This window comes from Oxyura jamaicensis, chromosome 10, assembly GCF_011077185.1.
Source record: "Oxyura jamaicensis isolate SHBP4307 breed ruddy duck chromosome 10, BPBGC_Ojam_1.0, whole genome shotgun sequence".
Taxonomy (NCBI): Eukaryota; Metazoa; Chordata; class Aves; order Anseriformes; family Anatidae; genus Oxyura; species Oxyura jamaicensis.
The window spans coordinates 14,149,605-14,163,749 of record NC_048902.1 but is presented as its reverse complement, the minus strand read 5'-3'; the positions used below and the strand labels follow the sequence as shown (position 1 = coordinate 14,163,749).

Here is a 14,145-nt window from a genome sequence, read left to right as displayed (position 1 = left end):
AGAACACCCTGGGCAACAAAAGGGAATATTTTGCTGAACCAAGTGCATTGTAAATGCAGGACTTAAGGTCAGCCTCATCCCTGTCCTGTCACTTTTTTTATCCCCTCCCTCACTGAGTACCAAGCCTGTCTTGTCCTGCTCCCTCTGTGATCTCTTCCCCAGTGGAGCTCACCCTGCAGTGGACTCTGTGAAGTTGGAATAACAGAAGCCCTCATATTTAGGGAAAAGGTTTTGCTGTGACCTTCCTCCTTGTGACTAAGACGCAGCACAGCATCTCCTCTGAGGCTTTCACACTGTTCTCTTTGAAATGGTCCTTGGAGTTTCACCCCTGCCACCAGCAGTAACTCCGCAGAGAGCTACCAAGTCGAAATGCAGGTACAAAACTTTCTCTCCTTGACATGGGACTGAACAACCCACGAGACCCAAACTGCTTCCTTCCTTTGTCTCTGTTTCCTAATTGCTCTGTTGGGCTTATGGTGCACCAAGGAATCAGCATCCAGGCATTCAGGGTTCAACCAACAGTTGTTCAAACGCCGTTGCCTTCAGCTACCTCCTGCTGCTCTGCCCTCGGGTACACAGCTCCGAAGGTCCCCTCCTGGTTGCAGGACAGCTGGAAGAGGAGACAAACTCCAGAAACGAGTGCTGAGGGACCAGGAGTGTTCAGGGGAGCCACGAGTGGGTGATGCTGCAGCAAGTGTGGCACGGGCAGGTCTCTTTAAAGAGCCCAGCCTGGGCTACAGTTTACCCCAGGAAATTACCTGGTGGTGACCACGGATGTTGACAGCAGGTGAAGCTGAGCCAGAACTGAACAGGTTAACTAAAAACTGCAAAGCAGGACAAAAATAGCTCCTAAAATTGTTCTGGACAGTTTATACCAGCCGTGCCTTGCAGTTACACCATATTTAGCTGCAAATTATACCTGATGTCACTGAGGGTAAATATTACTCAGTGAAAAGTGAAAGATATATTACTTTCTAATTACTGCTCCCTCTGCTGCCAGGGCTCTTTCTGTCCCAAAGCACTGACTGTGGGGCTGCTCCCCTGGAAGGGCTGACACAAAAAGCTCAGAACTACACAACTTTTCAAACAAAAATTACTGTCTTAGGTATCAGCAAATGGCAACAACTCACTACAGATTGCAAAGAGGACTTGTAATGGCAACATGCACATATCCCCACACCAAATTCGCTGCTGCCACAGCCAGAAACACAACAAAACCTAGAAAAAAAATAAAAAAATAAAAAAGATTGAAGGAAAAGGGGAAAGTGATGGGGATTTTTGGTGTGTGGGGTAGGAAGGCAGTTGCAGATCCTCCAGCAGAGATCTGCATGCTTGGGAGCCCCCAGGTCACGTACACCAGCCCTAGGGATGCTGTGCTGCCTGCAGAGTCTGTGTTTCTTCATGGCAGGATCTTTCAGAATAAGTTCCTGTTTCACTATCCATTTCTTTCTTTCTTTGTTTATTGTGCTTTTCTCCAGGAAGCTGGGTCTAAAGTCAGCCTCTTCCATTTTATAGCTTTTCCAATTTCTGCAGTGAAACTGGGAAGAGCTCACCTGAGTGCCTCTTACAGACACGCAGTGCCCCTGGCTCCAGCGCCCAGAGGCAGTCGTCTCTGCTATGGGCTGGGTAAATCATGCCAAAATAAAACCTGCTGCTCGCCGAGGGATGCTCAGCACTCCTGCATCACCCACACTCACTGACTCCCCTTGCAGCTCTCATCCCCCTGAGTTTCCCACCAGTGCTGCTGTGAGCAGAGCAGGCAGCTGACCTCACAAACAAAGCCCAGGATTTTATTTCCATATAGATGTGAAGATTCACAGTACTGGGCCAGGCCCCAGACACGTCCAGGCAGGGGTGGGATGTGGAGGTGTGGCAGTGCATGGCTGCAGCACCAGCCTTAGGAGCACGTCGCTGTGCGGAGCAATTACAGGAGGCACTGGCAGCGGGCACAAGCTGTCCCTCGGAGACAGCAGGAGAGCCAGTTTCAGGCTAGTCTCTTCGGGAGGTCAATTAGAGCAGCGAAAGAGGCCATGCCTCGGCTGTAATATCTACCTCCTCTAAGGAGAATAAGGCTGCCGCTTCTGCCAGGAAAAAAGATGGGTCAATTTTCTGCCTTCCTAGTGCAGGACTTGAGGAACGTGGCCTCTCACGCTCTGCTGTAGAGTGGCTTCCCTCGGTGACGAGGCTGAGGCTCTGACCTTAACACTGCATCGCCAGTCTGTACCATCCAGGGCATAAGGCAGGGAGACAGCTATAAACTTGTACTCAATCTACCCACTACAAAGCCAAAATGAGGGGGAAAACCACTGCAGGGGTGTTCCCAGCCTGTGGGTGCTCCAAAGGATCTGCAGACAGCTTGGCCCTGCTTGTCAGAGGAAAGAAGAAGCATTTGGCATCTTTCCCCATGGTTCTCTTGCTGCGGGTGGTTGCTTAGAAGTGAAAACCTCGGGAAATGATTTGTTTCCTTGTTTTCCTTGGTCAGAAACAGATTGTGATGATGGAAAAATAAATTCAGAGTGTATCCCAGCCCCAGATCTAGACCTGAGGTGCTCAAGCTTCTTGTTCCCACTGCAATCATGCTCACACTTAACAGTCAAAGCAGGAAAATATCAAGGGTCCAATTTTCTAAATACTGGGAAATAAAACTACTAATTATTTCAAGAGGTAAGCACCTCTCCACTTGCACACAGGTTGCAGAGCGTAATTTCTGTACCAGGGGAGAACAGCACCACAAACATTTCCCCACTGCTGCTCCCTGCCCCTCTCCACTGGTGGATTCAGGGCACACAAACCATCTGCCTTGTGCTGATGAGATGGTTGAATGATGGCTTGGGCGGGGGGGATCTAGCAATCTGTGTCTCTCTAGAGACAGGGAGGCAATTATGGCACTTGGTCTGGCCTTGCCTAGCATCTCGAGTAGCACGGTGCCTGCCACAGGTTAAGACATTTTGTCTAGGGTACAAGCACCAGGGACGGGCTGTGCAGGCTTTGCTCAAGGCCTCTCCTAAATTTCTCACCACTTTTCTGCATAGAGAAACGAGAACTATAAATCAGTAAATGCCCGGGACTGCAATCAGATCAAGGGCTCCAGAAAGTTTCTCTAGGGAGTATTTTAGTTGTGGTGCTATTGAAGTAGAAGCTGGGTGACATGGAGAGTCATGGCTGGTGACCTCCCAGCCTCAGGAGCTATAGGGCATGGATGCACAGGACTCAGAGCTGCTGATGGCCAGAGATGGCTTTGCATGCTTCAACCCTCATGGGGCAGAGAGGGACTGCAGCTTAATTTTCTGCACCTTCAGACTTCTAGGGGTAGGAGAAGAACCTTCTGGTTTCCATAGCTCACCTGGAGGCCAAGCCCTGGGACTGCCCAAGAGGAAATGTTGGGGTAGGGCCGTTAAAGCACCAGATCTGGTGAGGACCCTCATCTCCTTTGAACCACCCGCTCACATTACCAGCCCGCTGACATCCACATGACTGCGATGTCTCTGGAGCACCACATCTCCCTTTGCACGTACCTCAGGAACTTGTTCAGGTCCCCATGCTTCATGTACTCGAAGACCATGATGAGCGGGTCGCCGTCACCACACACGCCGTAAAACTTGACAATGTGCTCGTGCTGCAGGTTGGTCAGCAGCTCTGCCTCCCTCTGGAAATCCTTGCGGGCTGCCAAGGTGGGGTCTTTCAGCGCCTGAAAGAAGGGACACAGACACGCACAGGGTGGGCTCAGGCAGGACAAAGCCAGAACAAAGTGGTTGAGGCATCGCAGAGGGGCTGATGGAAGGTGATAGGAACCACTGCCACCCCCAGATGCACTGGGAGGGTGGGCAGTGGGTGCTGGTGGCACCACCTCAGCATTTTGTTCATGTATTTACCTGCCCAGCGGGTTCCCCAGCTCATTTCCCAGGAAGCAGCAAACATGCCTCAGAGGGTAATAGCTTCCAATTATTCCCATCTTGGGCAGGATTCGTACTGGTGACCTAGGGGTGAATGGCTTCATATCTCATTATTATTAAATTCCTGAGCCAGCCAGTCCTTGCTATCCGTCTTTTATTTTGAAATAGCTGACTATACTACCTTTATTCAGAAGATGGATTTGCCTGGCTGTGCAGTTATTGTGTGGATTTTTCAAACCGCCTCTGAAGAAGGACACTGTCAAGTATTTTCTCATAATTTTTAAAATCATGTTTTTATTCCCTGCTGTTTATAACAGCTCCCCTGGCAGACCGATGCTGAAATAGGTATCCTTATGGAGGATATCTCATCTTCCACATTTGAGTGCACCAGATTGCCATTGCAGGGTAGGTTGCAGGCTCCGGGCTGTGTGCTCCAGCCCAGCATCGTAGGGCTGCTTTGAAGATGCTGTTGTGGGTGCAGCTGGTGACTGGGGAGGGTAGCACATGCCTGGGGGCTGGCTTGTCCGTGCATTATTGAGCAGTTGCATAGGAGAGATGGTTTGAAAGCAGCTTGTTGTCATCTCAGGGTATCAAGGGAGGGCTCTGCCATGAGCACTTAGCAAAAAGCTGAAGTCCAGAATGTTTGACGAGATGGGAAGGCTGTGAAAACCAGCAGTCTTCACAAACATTTAAGGAAATGAAGAAGCAGTTGTAGTTTTGAGTCAGTGAATCTCAGTTATATTCCCTCCATCCTCCACTCTTCAGTACCAGTCTGGGCTTTAATCATGCAGCCTGATGAGAGTCAAAAAAGACTTAAGGCAGCTTGTTCCAGTTATCCCCAGTTTTGATCTGACTCCTCTCTCTGTGCAGCTTCGCCCAGAAGGGTCCCAGCAGGTCGCTCTCCTGTTACTTACACACACACACCTGCCCCTTTCCCCACACTTTGAATCTCCCCGTGACAACAGGAGAGGTGACATCAGCTGGCTCTAATTTATGAACAAAAAGGGGTGCTGAGCATCCAAAAGCTGTGTCTGGAGGAAGGGGCCCGAGCACCCTGTAACATACCTCGGGCTGGTCTCTGGCTCTGCAGGGCTCAGTGCCACCCGCAGAGAAACACCATGGCTGCTTTTCCCCATCGAGCAGCTCTCCTGCGAGGCTTTTACCTAACCTTAGGACACTCCTTCATCTCCTTCTTCTTCCCCCAACCTGCTAGACACATGGCATAATTTTATTTTAATTCTGTGTCCTCTGGGATAGCTTGACTGGAGATATTTAGATGGATGGTAGTTACACTGCGCAGATGGCAAAGCATCCATCCTTATCTCAGGCACCCAATTACTTTTAGTCATTTAATATCTTCATAATGTTGATGCTACCCTTTTTTTTTTTTTTTTTTTTTTTTTCCCTCCAGGAAAACACTCCTCCTCCCCCATCACTCTTTTCTCCATTTTTTTTCCTGTAGTTGCATGCAATATTTCAGGTTGCAGTGAGTTCAGGTTTCCTCTCCTTCACACGCTACCATTTCCACGAGGTGTTAGGACTGTGACTTTGTAAATATCACACAGAATAGGGTATTAAAAAACATAGCTAAGGTTGCACAGTCAAGCATTTAGACATGAAGCAAAAAAAGGAGCTGGAAGTGGTGGAACCAGGAAAGATGAGGAGTGGAGGAAGATGAGAGGTCTCAGCAGAACCAGAGGCAGAAATATCTCTTCTAGGAAGGCTTGGGGTGAATTGAAATTTGTGCCTCCTTCACAGGGTTGCTACAAATTATCAGGCAATTCACCCACTATCTGTAGGTTGCAGCTCTTGCCACCAATTGTCAGCTCTGATGACATTGCCTGGGAATTTCTTGCTTGTGTGGGACCAGGGCCAGGCCTCCCCAAGGTGCTGTGTGTCTGCTGCAGCAGCAGGGCTCAGCATCGGTCTGCTACCTGCTGCCTGGAGCACTGGAAAAGCAGGTCAATAACTCCGTCCTCCGGCTAAGCCGACCGTTTCAGCTCAATTTCCCCAAGTCTCCATCTGCCCTCTGCAAAATGGAGATTGCACAACCCCAGCACTTGTCTGGGAGGCTGTGAAAGTGAGCACTCATCTAGGGAGCTCTCAGACACGGGAGTGAGCATGACAAAGGAGAAGCCCATAGAGAAAAGAAAAAAAAATGTGTGCTCGGAGAACTTGCCCTGAATACCAGCCCTGCCAGCATTCCTGGTGCTTGACTCTGTAACCCCAACGCTCTTTGCTGACTATACTTTTTGTGCACTTCTTAAGATGTTTTTAGAAGCAAGCTGAATAAAACAGGAAGCTTGTCCGTGCCATCACATCAAAACTCAGCTTATTTGCAGGGCTGCAATCTTTAGATCTGATGCAGATCTGAGTCCACTGAGCCCAGAGAGTCACGCAGCCACTTTGTTTGCCTTGTCCTGGCTCTGGGAGGGAGCCCCAGACTTGGGGCTGTGGACTCAGCTGCCCTAAAAGCAGCACGTCCTGCTGCTGCCAGAACTGCAGTGACCGTGGAGGTAGCTCTCAGCCTCTGTTGGGAACATGAGATCTTCAGGAAATGCAGCCAAATCTCAACTTTATACACAGAGCCCTTTTATTTTTCTTTCTTCTTTTCCCTAAGACTGATAATGTGGTCCAAATTAGAAGGAATTCCCCCCACCCCACTCCCCCACCCTCCCCTAAGCTGGGAAAAAGCCAGATTGCAGGGCCCCGCTCTGATTCTGGGTCTGTGTGACCTGGTAGGATGAAAGGCACTCTGGAGATGTAAGCTCGTAATAGCAATTAGCAGAAACAAGTTCGGATGTTGTTTCTGTCTACATGCAAATGAAACTCAGCTGAGAACTGAGAGACGGGATCCCATAAGGGATGGCTGACACTGATAGGCAGGTGCCAACCCTATAATCAGGCAATTAATCATGTGGGTACCTGTGCTACCTTGGTCTTAACCAGTCTCTGGGGTGGAAGGTGCAACCTTGCAGTTCATGGCCAGAGCATAAGGCGACAAATTAGCTTAAAAAGATAAATAAAAGTGAAAAGGCTCAAACTGCTGATGATTAAAGCAACCCTGAAGTAACTGGATGCCTCCAACACTCCAGCAGCCTGGAGAGAGTGCTGGAGCCTTTCCCCTGTGGAGCATGGGTTCTCCTAAGGATTTAGGAGGCAGCAGCTAACCCCTGGGGATTACTCTGTGTGTCTGCCACCAGGTGCATCTGAGAGCAGGGCACACTCCTGCCACAGTCCCCTGCCCCAGAGCCACGCTGGTGTGGCACAGCTCACATGAGGAACCTCGCAGGGATGCAAAAAGCACAGAGCAAGTCAAGCTGAACTTGTGCCAGCTAAAAATCACCAAGAGAAGAGCAGTCTGGCCCCGCAAGCAGGACCTGAGCTGAGCTGCGTTACTTCTTCTTGCAGCAAAGCTGTCCCAGCAAACAGATCCCAGCAAATCGGTTGTTCGTGCTTAGCTTTCAGGTACTTATTTTTGCTGAGGCCTCTCTGTATCTTCTGTACGTTCCACAAAAAGACAAAATCCCAGAAGAGAAGGATCCCAGTCCCTCGCAGAGGGAAGGTGGGCTCCACACCACGCTGCTGCAGCTGCACGGCGCTGAAACCTCCCAGCCCAGCTCCAGCTCCGTGTCTCCCGGCCCCATCGGCAGGAAGAGGAGCTTTGGCCTTTGCAAGAGCAGACGATCTTGAAGTGAAACACTGAAACTTTGTGTGACTAAGTGGATTTACCACAACCTCCAGCATCAGATAAATCTCCTCCGCTGGCCCCCAGCCCTCCCCTGCCTCCCTTTCCCACGCAGGCCCATCCAGCCCCTGCTGCACTCCCTGCCATTTGCCCTCGGGATTTACCTTCACTGCCACCAGCATTTTGTCATTGGTGGGGCTGAGGTTGTAACACTCGGCCAAGAACACCTTCCCAAAGGCACCTTCTCCCAGCTCCCTCTTCAAAACGATGTCTCTCCTCTTAATATGCTGGACATCTGTTGGAGGGAGGGGAAGGAAGAAGGAGAGGGTTGAGGGAAGAACGAATCAGGGTTAATTCAGGGAATGGAAAACAACTAATTCAATTTTCTAGCAAGCTGCAAAGGATCTGAAATTGCTTTGCAAAAATATCTACAGGGATCTTTTTACCCACCCACAGAACGCAGCCATCTCTGGGATGGAGCAAGTCTTATGCAAAACATCTGCGAGGAAAGTACTTGAGGTTTATCACGTCGTCACTGCAAGCTTGTAGCAGCCTAGTCCTCGGGGAGAGGAACGTTTGGGGTAAAATCTGCCACAAAGACCTGGATCTTTTTTGAAATAATTCATCTCCCGTGAGGCGTAGCAGAGGTCGCATACTTCTGATGCCAGGCCAGGTGAGATTAGAAGGTTGAGTTCCCAGAAGCCGTTGGATTTTGCATTTCATGAGGGATCAGTTTAAACACAAACTCAAGCAGATTTCCAAGGCTGAATTTTGGCAAGTCAAAGAGTTCCCGAGGGGAAGAGAAGCACTGACCCCCCTGTACCTTAGGGCACTAGCAGGAGCTGGCTGGGAGCACCAAGCCCTGCCCTGCAGCAAGACCCTGACCCCGCAGCCATCTCCTGCGCAACCGTTCCCTCAGAAACCAGGTCACCATGGTATAAAGTCCCCGGCAGAACAGATGAACTCAAACCATTAGTTTCAATGATCCTTTCCACTGACATTTAGGATGGTGAGGACTGACAGAAAATAGCAACTGAGGTTCCAGGAAGAATCAAAAGTGCAATAGCTATTCATTTAACGGGGATACAGAAGCCTATAAAGATTGGTCTGTGCCAACTGTTCACACAGCAGCTACCAGGGTCGTTCATAAGGCTAGATCCACCCAGGTATTAGGCATGTACAAGGGAAAACAACTGCCTAGAGAGATCTCCATAAATGCAGGGTCATGATTAAATGTCACGGATTGCAGGGAGAATTTGGGGGTCTCCATGCTCTCGTTTGGGGATGACACTAGGGCACAGCTACTTCCTGACAAAGCTCCAAGCACCTTTCTAGCATCGCAGTGCCATATAACTCCTCTGGAAATACGAAGAAGCATTTTTTTTTAATCCTGAAATGAACTGTGAAGGCAGATAAAGAAGAACAGCCACCACAGCACTGTCTGGAAGCATGATGCTTAAAACTTCATCCCTTTAACCTTTGAAGAGTGTTGTAGCACAGATCACCCACAGCTTCAGCTTGATGGTCACGACAGGGCAATGAGAGCTACACACTTCTCCGGTTCTCGGTGAGCAAAAAGATGCATTAGAAGTCTCCTCAAACAGAGGCATTAGCTGGGATAATGTCCTCTTCCCATTCCCACCCTGAGGTTTTATCTTTGTTCTGGACCACCTTTGAGTCTTTCCCATCTCTTCCATGTGCCACAGGAGCTGTGCCCCTCAGCTCAGATGCATTTCCATTGCAGCACCAGAGATGCAAGAGATGGAGGTGACTGGCACCAGGTTTCAAATAGGCTGCAGGGAGGCATCACTAACAGCACTCACAACCTGCCACCAGCTCCTGTTGCCCAGGCTTGATTCAGTAGGCACTGACACCGGCCCAAGAGAACAAATGCCTCACAGCAACCTAGGTACAACTCAACGCATTAAAAAGCCAATGGCTTGGAAGAGTAACATCATAATAGCTTTCATACAATTAAGATTTCTCATTAGGAGCCCACAAGCAGGTTTAAGAAGCTGCAGTCTCAGGCTCTTTTGCTTGTTTGGGAAGATGGATGCAACAAGATTGCATAAGCAATGGGGCTTGTAATGAACGATGCCTCTGTAGAGAATTCCCATCGACCTTTTCATTAATCGTTCAATAGACTGAAAACTGTTAGTAACCAATATTATTAATATTTGCAACATTAACGCAGAGGAGGGGAGGCACATCCAAAATGACTTTGGTTTTAAATCCGCAATGACAGCCAGAGAGAACAAATCACATGTGGACATAGCTTTCTCCACCTGTTTCCGTTGGGTGTTTAAGGAATACCTTGAGAAATCTGAAATATTACATGCTGAAATGTCAAGTGATGCACTTAGGTGAGGAAAGTCCTAATCTAAGAAAAGCTCAAATGGTACAATTTACTTAATAGAGTAAAGAAAAGTGTTGTGGTTTTTGATTTTTTTGTTGTTGTTATTTTTATTTTGTGTGTGTTTTTCCTCCCTCTTTCTCTTGGCAAGCATTTCTTTAACACTCATCACTACAGTACCTAGTATTTACTGTATTGACAAACCATGTATTTGCATTCTAGGACTCCCGATAAACAGCGATCAAGAAAGCTGCTGGGAAATGATCCTGTATTAAGAGGAACCCAAGCATACTTTTAAAAAAATTAGAATCCCAACAGCAATATGGCATTGCCCCTTTTGATGTGAGATAAAGTTAAAAAGGAAACTGTTGCAGAATAAGCAGTGATAGTATTGGAAATTATTAACACGTCTAATAATTGGTAACATCATGAGAACTGAAGCAAACCTCTCTTTCTGAACTCCCTGGGGTCTTGCTCCAAATTTTTAGCTCCCAATTTTGCTTCCCAAAAATGTATTAATAAATTATGAGACGTTTCTGAGAGCCAGTGTCCAGACTGTGTAATTATGTCTACATTATTGTAATAATATCCCATCTGTCTTCAAAACCTAGATTTCATAGCAAGTTGTTAGGGTCACCTGTGAAGCTTCAGGGAAAATGCGTATGAAGAATTTAAGGGGATATTATGACAGAAGGAGATGAACCAAGGGAGAAATGCTGCTGAGGTAGCAGACTCATATAGCACTGCTGGATTTAAAGTAAACTTTGATGGTTATTTAAAAAAAAAAAGAAGTTCATAAAGTTAAGCAGTTAGATAGCAACTGGACAATCTTAATGGAGAATGAGAAAATACTTTTACTGATCACAATTTCCCTCAGCCTTGAGCAGCCATAAATTTTGCTTCATAGCATTTTAGGCACAAATGGAATAATAAGTGAGTTACAATAAAATGCTTTTCACATGCTATAGGCTTAAAATACTGAAGTTTACATCAAATTCTTCCATTAGCAGTGAGATCAGCAGTATGATTAAACCTGTATTATTATTAAATATGGGCTTGAAGCACGAAGCGGTGAAGAACTGCCCCGGCGCTGTCCGAGCGGCCGTGTTATTGCGCTAACCTTGCATCTATTCCGTGCTCGTCTGCCCTGGCTGTAACTCATAAGGAAGACCGAATAGCCATGAAAGACACCGCACTGCAAGGGCACCTGGGAGGCTCATCTGCATAAATCTGTTTACCTCCTCCTGGAGGAAGCTGAGCCCTGTCTGATAAACAGCTGGTGTTTATTTGTTTTAGGCAGGCATCGGTGCGCTAATCTGTCTCAGCTGTGTTGCGGTCAGTCCTGCTGACAAGGTGTATGCAAACTGTCTTCCCGTAAGTACCACTCTCTTATTTTCTTCCCCCCCCCACCCCCCGTACCATTAACTTATAAAAACAAGCCAACAAGACAGTTCAAAAGAAGAATCTATGCAGGAACCACAGCAAGACCCGACAGGAAAATAACCAGACTTGACAGCATGATGGGAATTCATTCAAGGCCGTGCTGTATCTACAGGAAGGATGTGAGCGCACAACACTGAAGTAATTCCAGTTTAAAATGAAACATCTTGCAGTCCTTGTTTCAGGATTACTATGCTGCTGTCTGACACAGAAGGAGAGTAGGCAGATCCTCCACCTCCCTTCTTGTCCATCAAAGTTTAACACGTGGAGAACATGTTTCGAGCCCTTGCCTCTGCTGTAGTTGTGAATAACGCATGAACCGCAGCAGCAAACAGCCGACCTGCAGCTGGTTGGGAATGCCCCACAACTTCGGTTCAATGATGCTAGCACATGGGTTAGCAAGAGGGTAAATCTGGGATTCTGCACTTGCTATTACAAATCACCTCCGGAGAAGAAAGCTTTCTGTTTCTCTCCAAGACTCAAGGCAGAAGGGTTACGGCTTTGGATCTGCGATGGGATCTTGCCTAACCTCCTCTGAACCTCCTGCAGAATGGCTGACTTTATCTGTGCTTAAAGTGCATTCAGTCAGAAAAGTGGCTGTCTAAAAACAGCAGCTTCTTCCTCCCTCTATTTTTTCCCATGTATCCCTTAGTTGCATCTGCTCCATTCTTGACACAAACATATTCTAGTTTGCTAACCTCACAGACCCAGCACAGCCAGGGATATAGGGGAGGAGGAAGAGGGAACAAGATTAATTCTGCTTTCCTCCTCATACATCAATCTACCATGCCCTGATAGGTTGTTTCTGTACTAGCCCCTGGGAAGAAGCCTGGAAAAAACAGAACTTTTTCACTTATGTGACTGATTCAATGACTCTTTACCCATGTTTTACACCAATATTGCAGAATCTCTCTTGCTTATGCCTTGTGTCAAGGCAGAAAGACCCCAGCTGAACTTCCAGATCCCAGGTAGAGCTTATAGAGCTGATGACAGATGGTGTGCAGTGAAAACACCCTTTTTCCAATAACAGCTACATTTCAATCACATGAGAACAAAGTGGGAACTTGCTCGGGCCCATTTCATGAATCTAATTTTCCAATTATTGTCTCATTTTCAAATCAGTCCTGGGGGTCAGGCAAGGAAGAGAAGGGTTCAATGATACAGCAAATTCTGCATTTGAGATTCCCATCACAGCCAGCGTCCTTAAAACCACAGTTTGATAATATTCTTGCAACCTGCATGTGCATGATGCAGTGTTTGGACACTGACGACTACAGCAGGAGGTAAATGGACAAATCAAACTCCAAACAGAGTAAACCATAAGCAGTGACAGGACCTAAGTCACAGAAAAATGCAAAACTACTTAAGCTGGATCACCTGTTCCAAATGGAACTAGATCTGAAATTAATTCCTTACACCTCCTTTCTAACTCCTGAGCACCAGTCTACCTGGGTGCTGTATTTTTAGTGGACTTGGACCCTTAATTCGCAAACAACACGTAGTTCTCTGGAGAAACAGAGCAAACCTATGGAAATCTGTTCTTTTACCTTTGCAGCCCTCTTTACCAGCAGCTTTCTCTTCTATCCTAGAAATGACCAATATGAATTTTCTATCAGTTTCTTCTCCTTTACACATGGCTCTGTTTTCCCTGGAGATAGCTCCTTTCCTGCACCTCTCCATCATCAGCTCCTCCCTCCCTTAGCTTTGTCACTTCATGTCATTTCTTCTCTCTTGACCTGGCTTCCTATTTCTTGCCTTTCTTCCTGTCCAGTCTCTGTTTTAACACTGATTTCTTTCAGATGTGTTTTTAGGGTATCCCAATTGGAGTCTGATCCTGGGCTCTTTGTGGTAATGGCCTTGATTTCCACAAGCTTCTAAAGCCTCATTTGCATCAACAACACTCTATAAATGATAACAACAATGACATTTTTCAGTAGCAGCTGAGTCATTTGCTGTAACAATTAATTTATGCCAAATAATTGTCTCTTTTTTTTCCCTTTATACATGTTTTCCACAAAAAGGTAACAAAGTTCTCAGTTAGTCAATATGATTCATTCACTTCTTGCCTGACACACTGCTAAAATAATTCTTATGAATAAATCCTGCATAGCTTTCCTGCTCCGTGACAATTAAAAGCAAACAAACCAAGCTCGCTATTTGCACTGGAAATTGTGTCATTAAGAGGTGTAACTACCAAACAGAGTGCCTTTCATGTCAGGCAGTCAATTGCAATCTTGATGTCAACCAAGTATCTCGAAGAGTTACCTGATGTACCTGATCAGAGTAAAGTGTAGGAATGGGTAGGACCAGATCAAAAAGCCTTGCTGCTGGAGGGCTGATAAGTCATCCTCTCACAGACTTGTCTTGTAGAGAGAGAGGATAATGCATAAGCTAGCTGCACAGAGTGTGGGTCTCCCTCCTGGCCTGGTGCAAATCCATCAAAGTCAAAGAAGGATATTGATTTCAACTGCGGGCTGCTGTGAAGTACATGTAAACAAAGGGAGAATGAGTCCCACCTCATTTTAAAAAATGGAGAAATAAACAGGCTGTTTCTCATCTCTGTATGGACCCCGAGTAGGTAGCCATCCACTTTTGGTGTCTCCTCTCCCAGCTGTGAGATGAGCAACCCTTGGGAAAAGGGCTGGGCACACACTTGGCAGCTCAGCACTGTGCCCAGGCACTGGTTCTTCGCCAAGTTCGTCTGTCAAGGCACCCTTCAAGGACTCAGGTTCAGAATAGTTGTGATTATAAGCACCAAGCAGTTCTGCAAG

General features: G+C 47.1%; 1 protein-coding gene across 5 annotated transcripts in view; it reads right to left on the bottom strand.

The window, feature by feature from the left end:
* The window catches only part of NTRK3 (neurotrophic receptor tyrosine kinase 3), a 191,207-nt gene that overhangs the window by 31,444 nt on the left and 145,618 nt on the right, over positions 1 to 14,145 (bottom strand). For all 5 annotated transcript variants that reach the window (XM_035336267.1, XM_035336268.1, XM_035336272.1 and 2 more), the window contains exons 13-14: positions 7,746 to 7,876; positions 3,516 to 3,688 (exon numbers count right to left, since the gene is read on the bottom strand). In XM_035336267.1, coding sequence (XP_035192158.1) covers positions 3,516 to 3,688; positions 7,746 to 7,876 — 304 coding nt within the window. The remainder of the gene's footprint in view (positions 1 to 3,515; positions 3,689 to 7,745; positions 7,877 to 14,145) is intronic.